Genomic DNA, 18,568 nt, shown 5'->3' with positions numbered 1-18,568 from the left:
GCGGCAGGGACGGCGGCCGGCGCCCTCACTTCCGTGTCCCGCCGTCCTGGCCCGTGCGCGCCCAGCCACCGCCGCCATCGGACAATAGGCCGCCCGTCCCGGCCGCGCTGAACTTCCTGCCGGGGCCCCGCCGGCCCGTGCGCTGGAGCCCGCGCTCCCGCCTGGCGCGGGCCAGGATCCCAGCTCCGCGGCGGCCGCCGGGGAAGCCGCGGGGCTCGCGCGCCCGGGACGTGCCTGCGACGCCGGCCGCCGCGCCTTCGCTCCGGCCGGGCGCGTCGGCGGCCTCGGCACTTTCCGGCGGAGCCGGCTTCACCCCTGCTCCGTACAGCGGCAGCTGCCGTGTGGGTTTCCGAGTTTGGTGGCTTAAGGAGGATGTGATTTTTTCTTCTTCTGTTTTTTCTTTTATGATTTGAAAAAGAGGAAAGAACCGCGCAGCAAGCTGGGACAGCGAAGCGCCACCATCCGCCCCCACGTGGACACCTCCAAGGGGAAAGGGAGTTGGAAGCGAACCTGGTCCAGCTGCCCTGAGGCCTCCACTTCGGCGACACTCGAAGGCCTGGGGTCATGACTCTCACGCCGGGCAGGTGGAAGGCTTTACTCGTCCTGGGCTGGACTTGAGTCCCTGCATTTCTCCAGCATTTCCCGCTCCGCCCTAACAAACACACACCCCTCCACTACCCTGCGCCTTGGCCTAGGCCCCACGCCGCTCTGAGACATGGACAAGTACGATGACCTGGGCTTGGAGGCCAGTAAATTCATCGAGGACCTGAACATGTACGAGGCCTCCAAGGATGGACTCTTCCGAGTGGACAAGGGTGCAGGCAACAACCCGGAGTTTGAGGAAACACGCAGGGTGTTTGCCACCAAGATGGCCAAAATCCACCTCCAGCAGCAGCAACAGCTCCTGCAGGACGAGACCCTGCCCAGGGGGAGCCGAGGCCCGGTCAATGGTGGAGGCCGCCCAGGCCCACAGGCCCAGCGGGAAGCTGGTGCTGGCAGCAAGCTGACCGTGGATGGTGCTGCGAAGCCCCCTCTGGCCGCCTCCACAGTAGCTCCTGGGACAGCCACCACCATCGCTGCTGGGCAACCCTTGTACCCACCCCAGGAGCAGAGGGCCAGGCCAAATGTCCGAGGCACAAAGTCTGGTAGCCAGAACTGTGGTTCCAAGGAAAACCCGGCAAGTTCTGAGATGCCTGCTTTCCACCGGCTGGACCCCTGCGAGGATCCTTCCTGCCTCACCCATGGAGACTATTATGACAACCTCTCCTTGGCAAGCCCGAAGTGGGGTGAAGAACTAGGAGCGTCCTCTGGCATCAGGCTGGGTGTAGGGAGTGGGTGGGCTGGCTCCCCAGGAAGCGATCCACCACTGCCCAGACCTTCCAGGGACCATCACCTGTACCAGCCGCAGCTCTCCCTGAGCTCCAGCAAGTCATTCGAGAGTGGCCAGGATGGCGGTGTTGGTGGCCGCAGCAGTGAGAACCCAGCGGGTCTTTGGGCCACTGCCACTTCCCAGCGGGTGAGCCCTGGCCTTCCCTCCTCAGGCCCGGAGAACGGGGCCCTCCTGGGGCCTGCTCCGTCCAGAACCCCTTCTTTCTCAGCACCACTGGCCCTGAGCTGCTCCGGTCAAGGAGCTCTGCCAAGAACAAACTCGGGGGTGGAGAATGAGGTTTCAGGCATGATGCGCAAACCAAATGTGGATCCTCAACTCTGGTTCCAGGATGGGCCCAAACCTTACCTTTCTAGTTCTGGCCCATCGTCCTTACCAGCCAGCCTGGACAGTTTGCAGCTGGGTGCGGCCCCTGGCCTGGGTCCCAAGCCTGGCTGTACAGACCCTGGCATTGGTCCCAAGCTCAGCCCCACCAGCCGTGTCCATCCAGTGATGTACACCCTGCCTGAGTTATCCTGTAAAGAAGGTCCCCCTGGCTGGTCCTCTGAGGGCAGCCTAGGGCCTGTGCTCCCAGAGAGCCCCAACACCCACAGAGTGAGGCTGCCTTGCCAGACTCTCATCCCCGGCCCTGAGGTTGGGCCCTCAGCCGCCGAACTGAAACTAGAAGCCCTTACCCAACGTCTGGAACGTGAGATGGATGCTCACCCGAAGGCCGATTACTTTGGTGAGTGAGAGGCTGGTGGTGGTGCCCACAGTGGGTGATGGAGTCCCCCACCAGGGATGCTGTAGCGCTCCTTGAGTGTCCCCCCCTCCCGCCCCCTTTTTAAATTTGGCTTCCTCTTTCAGCCGCTGCTTCTGTTTCAGAAACTTGAAAAGCATGCCTGGGAGAAAGCAGATCTTGCAGCTGAGGGTTACCCATGTGCGCAGGAGGAAGCAGGGTGGGATTGCTCATGACTGCTTTCAGAAAAAGGAAGTGACCTGTGACTGGTTTTCAAGGGTTTCGGGTGTGCCTTACAGTGACTGGCTTGTTCAGGACTTGAATGGCAGCAGCTTCCTCAGGTGCCAGTGCCCCTGAGCGGTGCATCAGTAGTAGGTTGGGCCAGGCAGGCCCGGCTATTTGAGGACCAGTGGTAGGGCAGGGGCTCTGTATGGTTGCGCGTGCACGTGTGTGTCTGTCTGTCTGCAGGTACAGTGTGCATTTGAGGCAGCTGTAACACAAGCATGGAAGATTGTTCTAGAGCAGTAGTTCTCAAAGCCTGGTCTTCTGGACCAGCACCATCTTTTTGCCTGGGAACTGGTTAGAAATGCAAATTATAGGGCCCCGCCCCAGACCTATTGCATCAGGAACTCTGGGGTGGGACCCTGCAATCAGCATTTTCAGAGCCGGTCACTTGATCCTGACATTCCGGGGGGGAAAATTGAGAGATCCATGGTCTTAGGTAGGTGCCTGCTAACTCAGCCCACCCCCTCCCCCCAGCTCCAGGTTCTAGCCAGCAGCCAGGTTACTGACTCCCTAGTCATGGCTCACAATAGGATGCTCCTTGCTGGTTTTGCTTAAACTTGCAGATTTGGTTTTATGCTCTTTTTTAAAACCACAAACTCTTGGAGACTGCTGGCTTCAGCTTTTTCTCTCTGCATAAGGGTTTGGAGGCAGGGGGAAAGCAGCTATATTCTTCTGTGGAGGAATGATGGAGCCATCTCATAGGAGAGCTAACTCCGATAGAAAGAGCCTATTTTTAGAAGAGTCTGAGGGTTGTTTTTTGTTTTGTTTTTGTGAACTCTGGATTCTTGGTGTCACGATTTCTCCCTATGAGGCCTGAGAGCCCTGGGAAGCCCAGTCCCACTGGGATGACAGCTCTGCCAAGTGCAGGGGGACAGGGCAGGGCAGGCCCTGGAGGGGACGAGCCTGGCTTGCTGCTTTCAGTCTGTCCCATTCTCCCTGAATGGACAATCCTGTCCTGAAGTGCCCAGAGGGATCTGAGGCACCCTCGGTAGCACTGTGTCCTTGCTTCTCTTGAGAGCTGCACGGTGACCGCTCTCACACCACCCTGGGCAGTCAGGGTGACATTTGTTGGTTTATGTTTTGGAGCATGTAGCACCATCTTACTGAGAATTGTCTCTTCTCCTTTGCAAATCCCCCCCCCCCTTTGAGAATAATGCTTAGCTGGACCTACTGTGGGTTTTTAAATTTCAGCTTTAAGTTTTTCAAGCTCATTAAACAATGAAACAGCAGTTTTCTCAGGCAAGTTTCCACTGAGATCAGGCTGGAGATATTGGCTAACACCTTTCATTCATTCCACACGTATTCATTGAGCACCTGCCCCAGGCCACGCTCTGTTCAAGGCCCTGGGGTACATAGTGGACAGGAGTGACAGGAACCTCTGCCTCCCCAGAGCAGGCAGTGCAGTAGAAGGGGACAGGAGATGATGAAATAAATAGCGAATTCCTGGGAAAGAAAGAGGCAGAGGAGGGGATGGAGCTGCCACCGAGGGTCCCAGTTTTAAATCAGGTGGTCAGGGAAGGCCCCATTGAGAAGGTGGCTTTTGAACAGAGGCTTGAAGGAGGGGAGGGAATGGACCATGCGTCTCCCGGGGAAAGGCTGCTCTCAGCTGCTCTTAGCGGGACGGACAGCAAGAACAGTGGCCCTGAGGCTCTGGGCTGTGCCAGGCGCCGAGCTAGACACTTGACATGGATTATTTGTGGACTATTTAATTTACTCATCACAGCAACCCAAGGAAGCAGGTTTGTCTTTATGCCCCTTTCACAGAGGAGGAAACTGAATGAATCCCAGGAAGGTTAGATTACTTGTCTGAGGTCTGGTGCTGGGCGTAGCTGGGATTTGAGGCCCACGGTTGAGCCGCCATGCCCATGCTTCTAGCGAAGCCGTCCCTTAATCTCAGATGTAAAAAACTCATCCATCTGTCCGTTTCTTCGTTCATTCATTTTTAAAAAATTTTTTAATTGAGGTGAACGTCACATAACAAAATGAACCATTTTAAGGTGAACGGTTCAGTGGCGTTTAGTACATTCACAGAGTTGTGCGAACACCCCCTCTGTCTAGTTCTAAAATATTTTCATCACCCCAAAAGGAAACCCCCTACCCATAAAGCTGTTGCTCATATTTTATTTATGTTTTCACTATGCATTATATTCACATGTAGAAAATTCAAAAGATGTCAAAACGCGGACTGTGAAAAATTAGTCTCCTTCCCACCATCATTTCTAGTCAGGTGGCCTGGGTATGAGTCTATATGGATATATGAATATAATGTGTGCATCTATGCCGGTGACGGTGGTGGCATGCTGTCCACCTGCTCTTTGCCACCGAACAGTGTGTCTTAGCAGTTGTTCTCCATCGGCATGCGTTGCGCTGGCTTGGTGTCACCACAGTGTATGTCTCCCAGATCATGTGAGCAGCCCTTATGGTGGACCGTTAGAAGGGGCCATCTGCAAGGGGCAAGTGGAACTGTAGGATCAACTCCCAGGGCTGGGATTGCGGGGCTGGGGGCTTTGTGCCTCTACGTGCTGCCTAGTTGCTCTCCTTGGAGCTTGTGCTGGGGACCCCACCACGTAGCTGGGGGCCTGTCCTGGGCCAAGCTTCTGTCTGCTCCAATGTGACCGGCCATGTGGCATTGGAGAAAGTCTCTCCTTTGGGCAGTGAGTTCCTGGCTGAGCCCGGCCGTGGGACCGTGAACTAGCCCTGTTCTCGTGCAGGCCTCACCCCCTCATCTGTAGTGGAGGAGGTCCGACCGGCTGAGGGGCACACCACACAGGTAGGTGCCTTTTCCTTCCCTGGAGCTGGTTATTGGAAAGATTTTGTCTGTCCAACACACCACATTTGTGAAATGATGATGAAATTTTACTTCCAAATGGAAGACTTATCTACTGATACAGGGCTCTCACCAGAGGGAATCAGGAATATAACCGTCGCCTTCAGAGTCCATGTAATTGTGGCCAGAAGCAAAGCCATGCAGATGTTTTGGTTGGTTACCTAGGCCGATTCCTGGGTCGAACAGTGCGACCTTGTGGGGAGAGCGAGTGGATCCTTGGCACCACCTTCGGAGCTCTGAACATACCTCGTTTCCAGTTATCCATCAGCTCATCACTGGGGACTCTGGCACTTTCCGTGGCTGTGTCTCTGGGTTTGGCACAGCATGGCCCTAGGGAGACATTTCCCCCCTCTTCCTTCTGCAGGGGTCCTCTGTGGCCTTTTTGTGTCTTTCTGTCCATGAGGAAAGAAGTCAGGACAAACTTGATGCTGCTTGGAGAATGTGGTTGGGTTTCCCGTCTTCCCAGGCCTGGCTCCTGGAAGACGCAGCCTGGTGCCGTGTGGCTTGGCCTCTGTTTTAACACCACTGTTTACACTGCAGAGGAAGCGAAGAGGACATCGTGCCTTTTGTTTCGTCTTTCCCGCCTTTTCCTCCACAGTGCCCATTTGTCTCCCTCACACTGGGCTTCTCCTTCCTTTCTAAGGAAGAAGGACACAAATAACCCACCTGTCACCGGCTGGGTTTCCTAGGAAGCTGACTCTGAGGCACAGTTTAGTGTGCAGGGGGCTCCTTAGGAGGTGCTCTTGGGACGCCTACCTGTGGAGGGAGCGGGGGAAGTGGACAGCGCGGTGCTGCCCGTGACCCCCCTCGGGACAGCGGGTCTCAGAACAGCTCTGGTGTGTCCTGAACACCAGGTTCCCACGACAGCTGCCTTGTCCCATCAGGCTGTCTCTGAGGTCTTCCCTCGGGATGGTATGTTTCTGCTGTGTTCCTTTGGGACCAGGAAAGCGTCTTATCCATCCAGTCCTTCTGCTCTTTCCATTAATAATCTAGAGCATGAAACCGGCCTTTTGACATGGTCATTCTTGCCAGATTTTTTTTTTTTTAAGTTGTGTTTGTTTGTTTTTAAATTTCTTTTGGGGAACAGAAATGGTCATTGGTTACACATTGCTTTCATGCTATAATGGCACAATTGACTCTTTAAGGGAGAGCGCAGCTCACAGTGGCCCATGCAGGGATCGAACCGACAACCTTGGTGTTATCAGCACAATGCTCTAACCAACTGAGCTAACCGGTCACCCCCAAAAGTTGCATTTCTTTACATGTGTTGATTTATGACTCCCACGTAAAAGAAGGAACTGTGGAAGCAGGCATACATTTGGGAGTGAGGAAACCAGGTGTTCACAGCCCCAGGTGTGACCTTGGGCAAGCTACTCATTCTCTGTGCTGAGCTGGACTCTTGTGGGTCCAGAGTTCTGTGGCTGGGGCTTGGGGTGCCACTGAGTGCCTTTATTTTAGCTGACCAAGTGACAGGGAGCTGGGCGGCAGCATTGCCGGCCGTGGTGAGAGCCTGGACAGGCAGGGGGCTGAACGGCTCGGCGTTCCATCCTCCGTCAAGACCTGTACAGGATTGAAACACAACTTTTTTTTAAAGTTACAGTTACATTTTCAATTGTAAGTGGTAATCGTTTGTGCTTTAGATATTCTGGAAAATACATACAATGAAGACAAGAACCATGACTCACTGACGTGCCTGCCACCCTTGCAACAATCAGTGTTAAGACTTTCTGTAGAAGGTCTCCAGTGCAAAGTCCAGGCCAGAGCCCATCGTGATGCAGGATGTGTCGTGTGCTGTGGTTCTCAGCTCTTTGGCCATATGTAGAAGCATTTTCTGAGCCAGTTTGCTCTGCACTGTGTGTCTGATGAAAGTGAGACTAGAAAGGACTAAAGATTTCCTTTAGGAAACAATCAAATATAGGGAGCCATTAAATTACAGTGCTCATCCACCCCACAGCCTTTTGAGACCCTCTTTCTAGCTACACTTGGGGTCCTCAGTTGCGGGGGGGCAGCTGGGAGCACTGGTCATGGGGCTCGGTGACCTTGTTTCTGCTGCCATGTCCCAGGCCTTCTCTGTGGACTCCTGTGATATCCTCAGTGGTGCTGGGTCTCAGGATATAGGACGGTGGCCTCAGCCCCGGTACTGTCAGGGTCCCGCATAGTGGGGGCTTGATGGATGTCTGTTGAGGGAATGGAGGGGCTTCAGTTAGGGTGTGAAGGGGGAAGGAGAAGTTAGGGTGTTAGCTGGGGCTATGATTCCGAGATTGTTTTGCTAAAATTCGTTGAGGTCTTATTCTCCGCCAGGCACCTTTCAAATCATTTCACATGCTTTAACTTGTTTAATCCTCCCAGCAACCCTATTTCATTATCCCCGTTTTATAGATGGGGAAACTGAGACACACAGAGGTTAAGTAACCCACCTCATACATTTATTAAGGAACTTTGCTGAGTGTGGCCGCTGAGTCTGAGATCTTGACCACTACGCTGGGCGGCCTCAGCTCCTGGGAGCAGTGGCTTTCTGACAAAGGGAACTACAGGGGGCGCTGTGGTTACAAATATGTCAGGGCTGAAGGCTCCCCCTTTCTCTGGTGGAACCACAAAGAACGCCAGGTGTGTAGGGGTGCCCCTGCCGGCTGGTGGAGCTGGACTTAACTCTCGCAGCCAGAATGGCATCCGGGCTCCTCCTCAGGCCAGGAGCCCCTCCCTCCAGGGCGGTGATGGAACCATGGTGGCTCAAAGGCACATACATGGCTGAGCAGTGGCCGTGACTGCCCACGTTCCTCTGAAGAGTGGGGGTTAGGGCAAGGGGGCCATGCCCTTGGGATGCTCCTGTGACACCCTCAAGTATTGTGGGCAAGGGTAGGGAAGTGCCAGCCCTCACTTCTCTTGGGGCCGTCCAGGAAGCCTTGGTCTAAGGGTCAGTGTCAACCCCAGGCTATGTGCAGAGATGGTTGAAACCAAACGTTGGATGAAACTATGCTTAGAACCCATCTGGCAAACTGAACAGAAACCTTACCTAAAACAAAACAGGCCTCTGAAATTTCCAAGGCGCGTCAACAGCAGGGTAGCACTTGCCAGCAAATATTTATATCTGCTCCAGGTTTTGTTTTTCATTTGTCCCCTCCCAGGGAAACCAGCTGGACACAGAATCTCAGGGTCACGCTGGAGGGCTGGAGATTTTCTGCTTGAGTGTTCCAAAGGGAATACTTTAGAATCCATGGCCAGGATATTTTTAAGTTTGGAGGGCTATGAGTTTAGACGTGGCCAAGTTCCTTCCTCAGCCTTCTTGTTCTGTGACTCGTCTCTGCGTGTCTCCGGAGAGCGAGGGCTGGTTACTCCCGGTTACTGGAAGTCTGTTGCGAGCATATCAGGGGTCTCTTATCTTCCTCCCTTCACACATGTATTTGTAACATATAGAAAGTCCTGGAAGCCTGCCATGATGCTGACTGTCATTTAAAGGAAGAGGATTTGAGTTTAACGTGGGTCTGCCTTGCAGCTGCTCCCGGGAGATATAGAGACCCTGGTAATTTGAGGACCAAATGGACAAGCCACCCCTCTTACGGTGCAGGCCCTGAGTCGGGATGGACACACATCACAACAGGCTCTGGGCCAGACAGCACGTGACGGTCACTTCAGCATGACAAGACAGGAGCAGGTTTGTCTCTTGCTGCCTGAAGCCCCTCTGACCACAACAGCAGCTTCCCTGTTCTTCCTGGCCTCCTGTCAGCTGAGGTTATGGTTTCCTTTCGGGTGGAACCAAGTTGTGGCCTCGTTTGGTCACATGATGATCTGGGGCTCGCCCAGGGGTTGGGGTGGAAGTTTTGCATCTGTTGAAATGTCGCCTGTTTCGTCCCCCTCTCCCCGCCTTAGTTCACATTGCTTCCTGATGGTTCAGTAGGTATTGGATTTAGAAGGAGATGGATTTCAGGCAGCCCAGCTGACAGCGGCCATGGCTGGGCTCCAGGGCATTTGCTGACAGAGCTATCTTGACCTTGAACATGCCAACAGCTGAGAGAGCACGTTGTAGGCCTGCCTGTGCCACGTTGGCTATGCCAGCTCGGGCCCCTGGCTTCTCTCTTCTGCCCTCTGTTTCCTCCCTTTATGGGGAGTGATGTCCTGAGTTCTTTATAATCCCGTTTCCTTTCCCATGATGCGGGATTCAGGGCTGTGGGCAGGGAGGGAGCCTCTGGTTCTCAGGGTGGCTGTGTTTAGAGGCAGGACCAGCTTCAGACACTGTGTGTGGGACGCATGTGTGTCAGTGGAACTTGGAAGAGTAGCCAGAAAGGGAGAGACGAAGCCTGGGGTGGTGAGGGTGTGAAAAACCCGTAAGTGGACACGCCCTGGGCAGCAGGCGAGCAGAGGGGGACGGCAGGCACATTTTTGAACTGGCCCGCCAGGGCCCTCCATGAGATCATTGTGTCCCAACCAGGGTGACTCAGAAGTGCCCTTCTCCCATCAGTAATGCTCGGTCATCATTGGCCTGGCTCATGGAATCAAAATTATATTCTTTTAGGAAAAAAAATTTAAGCTGTGTGATAAGCAATAAGGAAAATGAGAAAATAAAACCAAACACTGAATTAGTGATAAGATTCGAAATATAGAACACAGGGCTGGTCTCTAGAAGGTACTCATGAAGTATTTGTTGCATGAATGAATCATGGTGTGTATATATAATGTTATGCAATCAGAATAAAAAATTGTAATGTTTTGGTCACGATGCCACTGTTTGCTCAGCGGCAGTGGGCTGAAACACAGTGGATGCCACAAACAGAATTTCTCCGTGACTTGTGCCCAGTGGTAACTGTGATGCCCTGTACTGATATTTGTCAGACCCTGACAACCTATCAGAGTTAAAGGATGAGCTTATTGGGCGAGGACTTGGGTGACATGGCTGGTGGCTGGTGGGCCAGACTCGGGGTGGAAGTGGAACGTGGGAGGTGCTGAGCCTCGCACGTCTGTAAACTTGGAGACGTCCTGTTCCCTGGGCAGACCCGACATGACCACATTTTGAGGAGAAGGGAATTTCAGGCAGACAGCAGGTAACCTGCGTGAGTTTCTGGGTGTTTCCTGTCTTGCGTGGCTCTGGGAGCTCTGGGGGTCATGAAGCTGGGGTTGTGGGCATGAACCCCAAGTGGGTCACTGCCTTCCCTGCTGTGTCCCCATGGCTGTCCCCTGCCCCTCCGCTCAGCCCCTCTCCAGACCTTTCACCCACCTCTGTCCATCACCACATCCAATTCCAAGCCCAAATCACCTCTTCCCTCAACAGCCATTATGGAGTGCCTGCTGTATACAGAAGACTGTGACTTGGGATTAGTGGGGCTTCCTTTGTGCGCAGACCTGTTGCCTAGCTCCCTCTGCTGGAATGTGCGTTCCATGAGCGTGGGGTGTCGGCCTTGGTCACTGTTGTATCTCCAGGGCCCAGGGCAGTGCCTGACACACAGCAGATGCTCAGTAAGTCTTGACTGAACGGGTGAGTGAACATGAGGCCAATGGAGGAAGAGGTCATTCCCGGACCCCCACTGATGTCAGTGCTTTGAGTGTGGTGTTACTGCTGTGGAGGGCACCCCCCCACACACTCGCGTGCTGTCTTCACCCCTCAGCCTGACCCAGAATGAGCTCTCGTGTGGGTTACTGAGGACTGGAAGGGCCGGAGGAGGGTGGGATGCCGTGGGTTATCTGGGTGGAAACTTCGCTGAGCTCAGGGACCAGCTCACCTAAGTCCTGGGGAGGCTGGGGTGGGAGCAGGGAGATGTGCTGGCGGGCACACATATTCCTGTTGGAGAGGCCGTTCGTATTACACGAAAATCAGAATTTGAGGAGCTGTTTGTGGGACTAAAAAGCCACATTAAGTGTGTGGGCTCTGGATCTATCCGTGGCAGGGTCTGCCATGGGCAGACTGCTCAGTGGTCTTGTGCCTCAGTTTCCCCATCAGGAAAATGTGGGTATGGTTGTTGTGAGGGCTAAATTAATTAGTATATATCTGTACTGTCCAGTACGGGAGCCACTAGCCACAGGCCAGGCTAAGGACTTCAAAAGGCGGCCGGTCTGAATTGCAATGGCTCCGAGTGTGAAATAGACTCTGGATTTTTGAAGACTTGGTATGGACAAAAAGTGTAAATAGCTCATTAATATTTTTATATTGATTGTATGTTTAAGTGAGAATACTTTAGATGTATTGGGCTAAGTAAACTAGATTATTAAAATTAGTTTCACCTGTTTTTACGTTTTAAGCGCGGCTACTTGAAAGTGCAGAATCCCAGATGGCTTGCGTTATTTTTCAGTTGGACTACTGGGCTGGGCTGTGTGCAGCACAGAGAGCAGGGTGTGACACATGGTGACCGCTTACTGTACAAGCACCTCCCGTGATGATTTCCCCAAAAATATCAAAGCGTGTTTACCTTGTCCCATCTGAAAGGCAAGCCCGATTGATTTGTTCAAATCCACAGATGCTTAAACAACAAAATTGTAATTTGTCCAAGGGAGACTGATTTCCTGATTGCAGCCACCCCCACCCGCTATGAGCCCACTGAGGCTCATGTGTGCTCGGAGGAAGGAGGCACTGGAGGGCCTAAGCTGGTGTCTGCATGGGGCATGAGACAGCAGGTGGTCATGTAGCTAAGCCAGTTTTCCAGGACCTTAAAAACACACTGTTTGGCGAGCATAGGCTGAGAGCGTCCAGAGACCGCCCATCCCCTGGCTGTAGTTAGAGAAGTGAAAAACGCTATTTCCTGTCAAGAGAGGAGGGAGGGGGGCCCTTTGGGATTTGGCTTCTGTGGGGCCCTAGCTGACAGGCTGCCCACACCCCAAGCCTCTAGCCAGGCTCTGGAGGCCTTGCCTGGGTCTGGCGGAGGGTGGCCAAGTTGGGGTGGCTTTCCAGGCAGCTTCCAAAGACCCGATTGTCCGGGGCCTGTCCCGAAGCAGCGGAGGCCGTCCTCCCAGTTGGCCGGGCTTGAACAGAGGGCTTTTGTTGGCCCTCCACGGAGGTCAGTGTCAGAGCTGGCAGTCCCTCCTCTGCCCTTGGCCCACCTGTGACTGCCACCTCCCCAGGTTACCCGTGTCTGACAGCGGGCATGAGGGTGTGGGGAGAGGCAGCTCTGCCCAAATTTACATCCAGAGCGCGGAGGAAGCACAGGGTGAGGGGGGAGGGAAGAAAGGAGCCCGGGCGGGGTAAACGGGCAGGGCCCCAGCCCAGCTGCGCACTTTGTGGGGTTTTCATCTCTGCACAGGATACTCAGGCTCGGGCTCGTGACCATCACGAGGGAGGGGAGGGGCTGTGGACCCCCACCCCTCAGTGGAAGGAGTGTCAAGGAGTTTGTGGCTGTGCTTTTGAAAAGTCACACTTACACACAGTGAAATGTATAGTTCTGTGAGTTTTGACAGATGCGTGCACCCGTGTAACCCACACTCTTATCAAGATGCTGAACAGTTCGAACCCCAGGATGTTCCTTGTGCCTCTTCCCAGTCAGTGCCCACCCGCAGCCAACCACTGTTCTGGTTTTTTTCATCTTTCTTTAGTTTGTCCTAAAAGGTAATATAAATGGATTCACCTGGTATTCATACACAGTTGATCTTTATGACTCACAGATTCCATATTTGCTGATTTGCCTACTTGTAAAAACTTATTTGTAACCCCAAAATCAATACTCATAGCTCTCTGGTGATCATTTGGGGATATGAGCAGAACACTGTAAAATCTGCGTCGCCCCACACACATTCCCAGCTGAGGTCCAGGGGGCTGCCGGCCTGCCTGACTGTCTCAGCTCTTGTACTGTTAACAAGTGTCCTTTTCATGGTTTGTTTAGTGCCATGGTTTTTTGTGCACGTTTGTGCTCTCTGTTGGTGATTTCTCTGTTTGAAACGCCCTCCCAAGCACAGTGCTGAAGTGCTGCCTCGTGTTCCTGAACGTGAGAAGGCCGTGACGCGTCTCGTGGAGAAAATATGTGTGTGAGATAAGCTTGGTTCAGACGTGAGTCATCCTGCTGTTGACGTGAGTTCAGTGTTAATGAGTCAACCATCCATACTAAGTACTGTGTCTTTAAGCAGGAACTCAGATGAAACAATGCTAGGTATCAACCGGTTGATGAAAATGTTGTCACCAGAGGATCATGGGAACCTAGCCCTGTATTTCCTCTAGGAGAAATGGTTCAGTATTCACTGACTTGTGGGGACTTCGTGGAAGATAATGGTAAACACGGACACAGCCGTTAAGTTACTGCGTCAAATGGTGTGAGCTTTCATGAGGCTTTTGTTACATTGTGTCACATTTATGCGTCCACAGTGTACTAGAAGGCCCCTTTCTCTGCACCCTCAGTGACACTATTGTCATTGTTTGCCATCTCTGCCAGAGGGTCAGGGACAGGTGGCATCCCACCTTTGTGTCTGACTCCTGGCGTGGCTGCACATCTTCTCTTATGCAGATTGACCAGTCCTGTTTCAGATTAGAGCTGAGAAAGCTAATATTGGCCTCAGCATGGAGAGACTGGAACTGAGAGAAGGATGGAGCGACGGAGCCGAGCAGCCGCAGGAGTGGGGGTGGGGGTGCAGGGCTTGCTTGGGGGCACCTTGAACTCTTTCTTTCTTTGGAGAGTGGAGGGCAGGGAGTGATTCAGGCCAGAGAATGGGAGTGCCCTGGGCAGCGGTGCCCTTGCAGGCAGTCTGGCGAGGCGAGCTCTAGCTTACAGTGATTGGGAAATTGCGCTAGAAACTTCCTCTCCCACTGCAATGAAGTGAAGCCATGGTTTGGCGCAGCTTTCAGAGTGAAGAAAGTAGCCTGGCGCAATGACCCCAAAGCCCAGAATGGCCTTGAATACTTCCTTTGTGGCTTGGTGAGAGTTCACCCCTTGACTCAGGTACCACAGGGTGCATGGAAGACAGGGGACAGGCAGGGAGGCCCAGGGTGCCAGGTAGGATGTGGTTTGTTGCATTGTCTACATGCATGGTTCTCAACCTTGGCCACACCTTAGCATCACCTGATGTGCTTTGGCCCCGCCCCCAAACTGGAACCCCTCCCTGGAGGTCGTGGGCGCTACACTGATTCCCACAATCAGGTTTGAAAAGCAGCCATCTGCGTGGGAGGCGGGAGCCCAGCACCCACTGCCTCCTGGGTTTTTTCGTGAGCTTTAGTGTGGCTAGGAGGAAGGCTGTCACTGGGGTCAGTGGTCCAGCTCTGCCCCAAACACTTGGCCTCTCTTCCAGACCCTGTTGACACCAGAGCTGCCCAGGTCCATGGACTGCAGCCCTCAGCTGAGAAAACTTGGTCAACTTGGGTCTGGAATAATCCATTCAGATAGGCTCCAGGCAGACCTGCCCCTCCCAACCCATCCCAAACCTTGACTGGATGCCCTGATCCTTGCCTCAACCCCCTTTCAGCATAGTCGGTGGTTCATGGCTGTGACCCCCTGTGATTGATGTGCAGCAACCAGGCAGAGCTAAAGAGGCTGCTGCGCCGCCCCCCTCCCCCACAATGTCCAGTGAGGGGAGAAGGCAGCTTCAGGAGGGTTCCTTTCCTCATATAGGAGCAGTCACCCAGACGAGGCCCAAGTGTGAGCTGGAGGTGCAGGACCACACTCATTGGCTCGCCTGATGGAGCCTTTATAGTTCAAACCTTATCACGAGAACAAAAGACACTGGCCTGGTCATCACCCAGATTGGCTGTGCATCCAGTGGAAGGAGGGCTCTGGGGTCCTCAGCCCACTGACCCTGGGCAGGAGGCAGGAGTTCTGGCTTTGCTGGCCTCCTTGTTTGTAAATCCTGCCTTTGCAAGGGAGTGGAGAGGGTGCCGTGGACCTAAATAACTTTGGTTTTTGGCTTTGAGCGTGCAGAAGATAATTTAATACCAATTAGGGATAACTTATTTCACAGGGAGCGCTTGCCCAGGCCAGCCTGGGTGGTGTCTGCATTTGATCAGTTACGCTATGTCATTGGTTCTCAAAAAATGTTCCCGGAACTGCTGCAGGGGCCCAGGACATTCTGGGAGGCAGAGTGGGCCCTGTCCCACCTCAGCCATAAACCAAAGTGGTTTTTCTTTTGTTATATTTGAGGTTCCACTGATACTTTTTTGAGAAAAGTTTCTTCCCCCTTTAAGCAGTTTGAAAACCACTGCTGTGCACAGAGAGGCCAGCCTGAATGATACTTCACCAATGCAGTTTATATGGTGTTGAAACAACAACCATGGTGACAGTGACAACAGTAATAATACAACGTCAAGCTCCCTCAGGAATAAACCTTTCTATTTAGTTCTGGTGAATTGAAAAGCTTGTAGGAAGGCTTATTATATTGCTTTGGCCTCCTAAAGGACATGACATTCGTACATCACAGTGACAGTAGCCTTTGTCATTGGTACCCACCTTTTCTTCTCTGTCACATGGACAACTGTGTATAAAGCTCTGGACAACTGCCCCAAACCCTGGCCCACCCAACCATAGCCTCCCAGATGAGAGCCAGTCAGCCTGGGAGGGGCACATCCCGTGTTAACAGCGGGTCCCTGTCTTCCAGGAGGTTCTGCATGGGAGCGTCCCCACAGGTCTGGGCCACATGCCTTAGTGACCGTCCTGGAGCCTCTCAGCAGGACGCCATGGCCCTCTTGGACACTCTGCCTGCTGCCCCGGACGTGCAGCGTCTCCTCTGCTGCCCTGGACGTGCAGTGTCTCCAGCACCACACTCCCTCCCTGGTTCACGTGGTTACTTCCCACCTGCTCCCGGGTCCCAGGGTCCCTCTGGAATCTCCGTGCATCCAGTCCCTCCTCTTGCAGCCCCGCTTGCTCACGGCTGTCACGTGACTCATCCCGTGGTGCGCATGCCTCTGGCCTTCCTGTCTCTGCGCCGCCTCTTACCTTTTCCTGAACCTAGAACGCCCTCCCCTGTCCCGGCTCTGGCTTTTCAGTGCATTTATTCAGTGCTGTGTGTGAGGCACTCCGCTCCCCTTTGGTTTGTGGGGATACTTGAATACACAGCCAGGTCCCTGCCCTCAGCAAGCTTAGCTTTTGACAGATGAGAGATGTCTGTTACAAGCCTTATCTGGCAGAAAAGCCACAGGCCGCAGAGAGGTGGGTGAAGTGCTTGCATCACCCCCAGCGTGGCTCTCGGCCTCCTGTTGTACATCTTTTAAAACAGGAAGCTGCCCCTGTCCTTGCCCTTTCCTGTGGGAATATGAGTTTTAAAAGAATCCCGCACAGCCACTTTGGAAGACGGTCTGGCAGTTTCTTACAAAACTAAACATATGCAAAAAAAAAACTCCTAAAACTAAACATGCGCTTACCATGTGCTCCAGCAGTCACGCTCCTTGGTATTGACCCACATGAACTGAAAACTTATATCCACACAAGCCTGCATACGGATGTTTACAGCAGCTTTACTCATAATTGCCAAAACCTGGAAGCGACCGAGATATCCTTGAGCAGGTGAATGGATGAATAAACTGGTATGTCCAGACGATGGAATACAATTCAGCGCTAGAAAGAAATGAACTATCAAGCCATGAAAAGACATGGAGTAACCTTAAATATATTCCTAAGTGAAAGAAGCCAATCTGAAAAGGCTGCCTACTGTATGATTCCAACTGTATTACATTCTGGAGAAGGCGAAACTGTGGAGACAGTAAAAGGATCAGTGGGTGCCAGGGCTGGGGGTAGGGAGGGATGAATATGCTGAGCACAGAGGATGTTTAGGGCAGTGAGGCTGCCCTGTATGAGACCGTAATGGTGGATACACGTCATTATACATCTGTTCAAACCCCATGGAATGGACACCACCAAGAGTGAACCCTCATGTAAATTGTGGGCTTGGGGTGATTATAATGTGTCAGTGTGGGTTCATCATTTCTAACAAATGTGCCACTCTGCTAGGGGACATGGAGACAGGGGTTATGTGGAAAATCTCTGTACCTTCCACTCAATGTTGCTTTGAACCCAAAACTGCTTTAAAAAGTGCCAGAAGGGAAAAAAACCAAACCAAAACAAAACAAAAAAAGAATCCCCACCTCAATCTAGTGACTTAATGATCTTTCAGTTCACAGGTAATCCTGTGAGGCAGAGGCCCTGGGCACACACACACTTTCTGCTGGGGCCCCTCCATAACCAGGACCCCCAGGCCACATCTCTGGTCGGGGGAGAGGTGGGCTTGGCCTCTGTCACAGACGTGTAGCCAAGACGGAGCTTTGTTCCTGCCAGTGAACCATCACCCCAAAATGTGGAAACGTTCAGTTTTGAGCCCCGTGGCCCTTGTCTTCCCCCTTACCCCCTCACCCTTCTCCTGAATACAGCAGGGTGGGCTGGAGACGACACGGTGGAGTGTCAGCCCGACTTGAGGCTTCTACTTAATCTTTGAACTCGTTTCTTCCTCTGTAGAATGCTGATAACACCTGTTGTGTGGGATTGCCGTTCAATGAAGAAACACATGTAAATTGTGTAGCGCAGTGCGTGGCACATAGGGGATGCCTAAGAGTCCCCACTAAAGAGAGAGTAACAGGGACTAGGTTGACTTGCCTGAAAGAACTAACAAAATCACAAGCAAAAAAAGCAAAAACCAGACAAAATATATGAACCAAAGGCTTTCAAGATCCTAGACGTCAGGCAAGGGAGGACAATGAATTTTGAAAGACGAGAAGGAAGTAAGGCGAGCCCTACGATTGCCACAGCTTACAGCCTCGCGAGAGTCTCCAGGCCTTGGCCCAGGAAAGAGGAGGGAGCCCAGTGGACTTGGAGTTGAAATGCAGCTGAGAGTCCAGGGGCGACTAAGGCAGCTGGAGCTTATAGGACTCTAGAAAAATGTTTACAAAGCATGTACCTGATAAAGGACTTGTCTCCCGAATACATGTAAGAAGTTCTCTTAACTCAGCAAAAGAAAGAAAAAATGGGCAAAAGATTCAAATAGACACTTCAGCAAAGTAGACAGGTTGGCAAATGCGCATATGAAAAGTTGTTCAGGCACATCATTAGTCACTAGAGAAATGCAAATTAAAACCGCAATGAGATAACCACTGTGCACCTATTAGGATGAAATTTTAAAGGCTGTCATTCCAAGCACCTGCGAAACTGGAGCTCTAATACACTGCTGGTGGGAATGTAAGATGATAGAACTTCTTTGGAAAAACAGTTTGGCAGCTTCTTAAGAAGTTAAACATAACGCCTACCATAAGACCCGGCCATTCCACTCCGAGGTCTTGACCCAAGGGCAAAAGAAATATGTGTCCATACAAACACTTGTACATAAGCAGCTTTATGTGTCACAGCCCCAAACTACAAACAACCCACATGTCCGTCAAGAGGTGGGTTGGTTAAAGTTAACTCAAGAAGAAACAGAAAATCTGAATAAACTGGTTACCACCAAGGAAATTGAATCAGTAATCAACAAGCTC

The 18,568-nt window shown here is 52.5% G+C and overlaps 1 protein-coding gene across 4 annotated transcripts in view; it reads left to right on the top strand.

Annotated features, from left to right (window-relative positions):
* The first annotated feature begins 6 nt into the window (after positions 1 to 6).
* Positions 7 to 18,568, top strand: part of LIMD1 (LIM domain containing 1) — a 58,949-nt gene continuing 40,387 nt past the window's right edge. Inside the window, exon 1 of one of the 4 annotated variants that reach the window (XM_019633945.1) lies at positions 7 to 2,111. In XM_019633945.1, coding sequence (XP_019489490.1) covers positions 716 to 2,111 — 1,396 coding nt within the window. In that variant the 5' untranslated portion in view covers positions 7 to 715. Of the gene's footprint in view, positions 2,112 to 2,775; positions 2,827 to 8,323; positions 8,870 to 10,056; positions 10,254 to 18,568 lie in introns of those variants that run through there. The other 3 variants (XM_019633950.1, XM_019633973.1, XM_019633983.1) reach the window with 3 other exon arrangements.

Source organism: Hipposideros armiger, unplaced genomic scaffold, assembly GCF_001890085.2.
Source record: "Hipposideros armiger isolate ML-2016 unplaced genomic scaffold, ASM189008v1 scaffold_18, whole genome shotgun sequence".
Taxonomy (NCBI): domain Eukaryota; kingdom Metazoa; phylum Chordata; class Mammalia; order Chiroptera; family Hipposideridae; genus Hipposideros; species Hipposideros armiger.
This window is presented reverse-complemented; position numbering and strand designations above follow the sequence as displayed.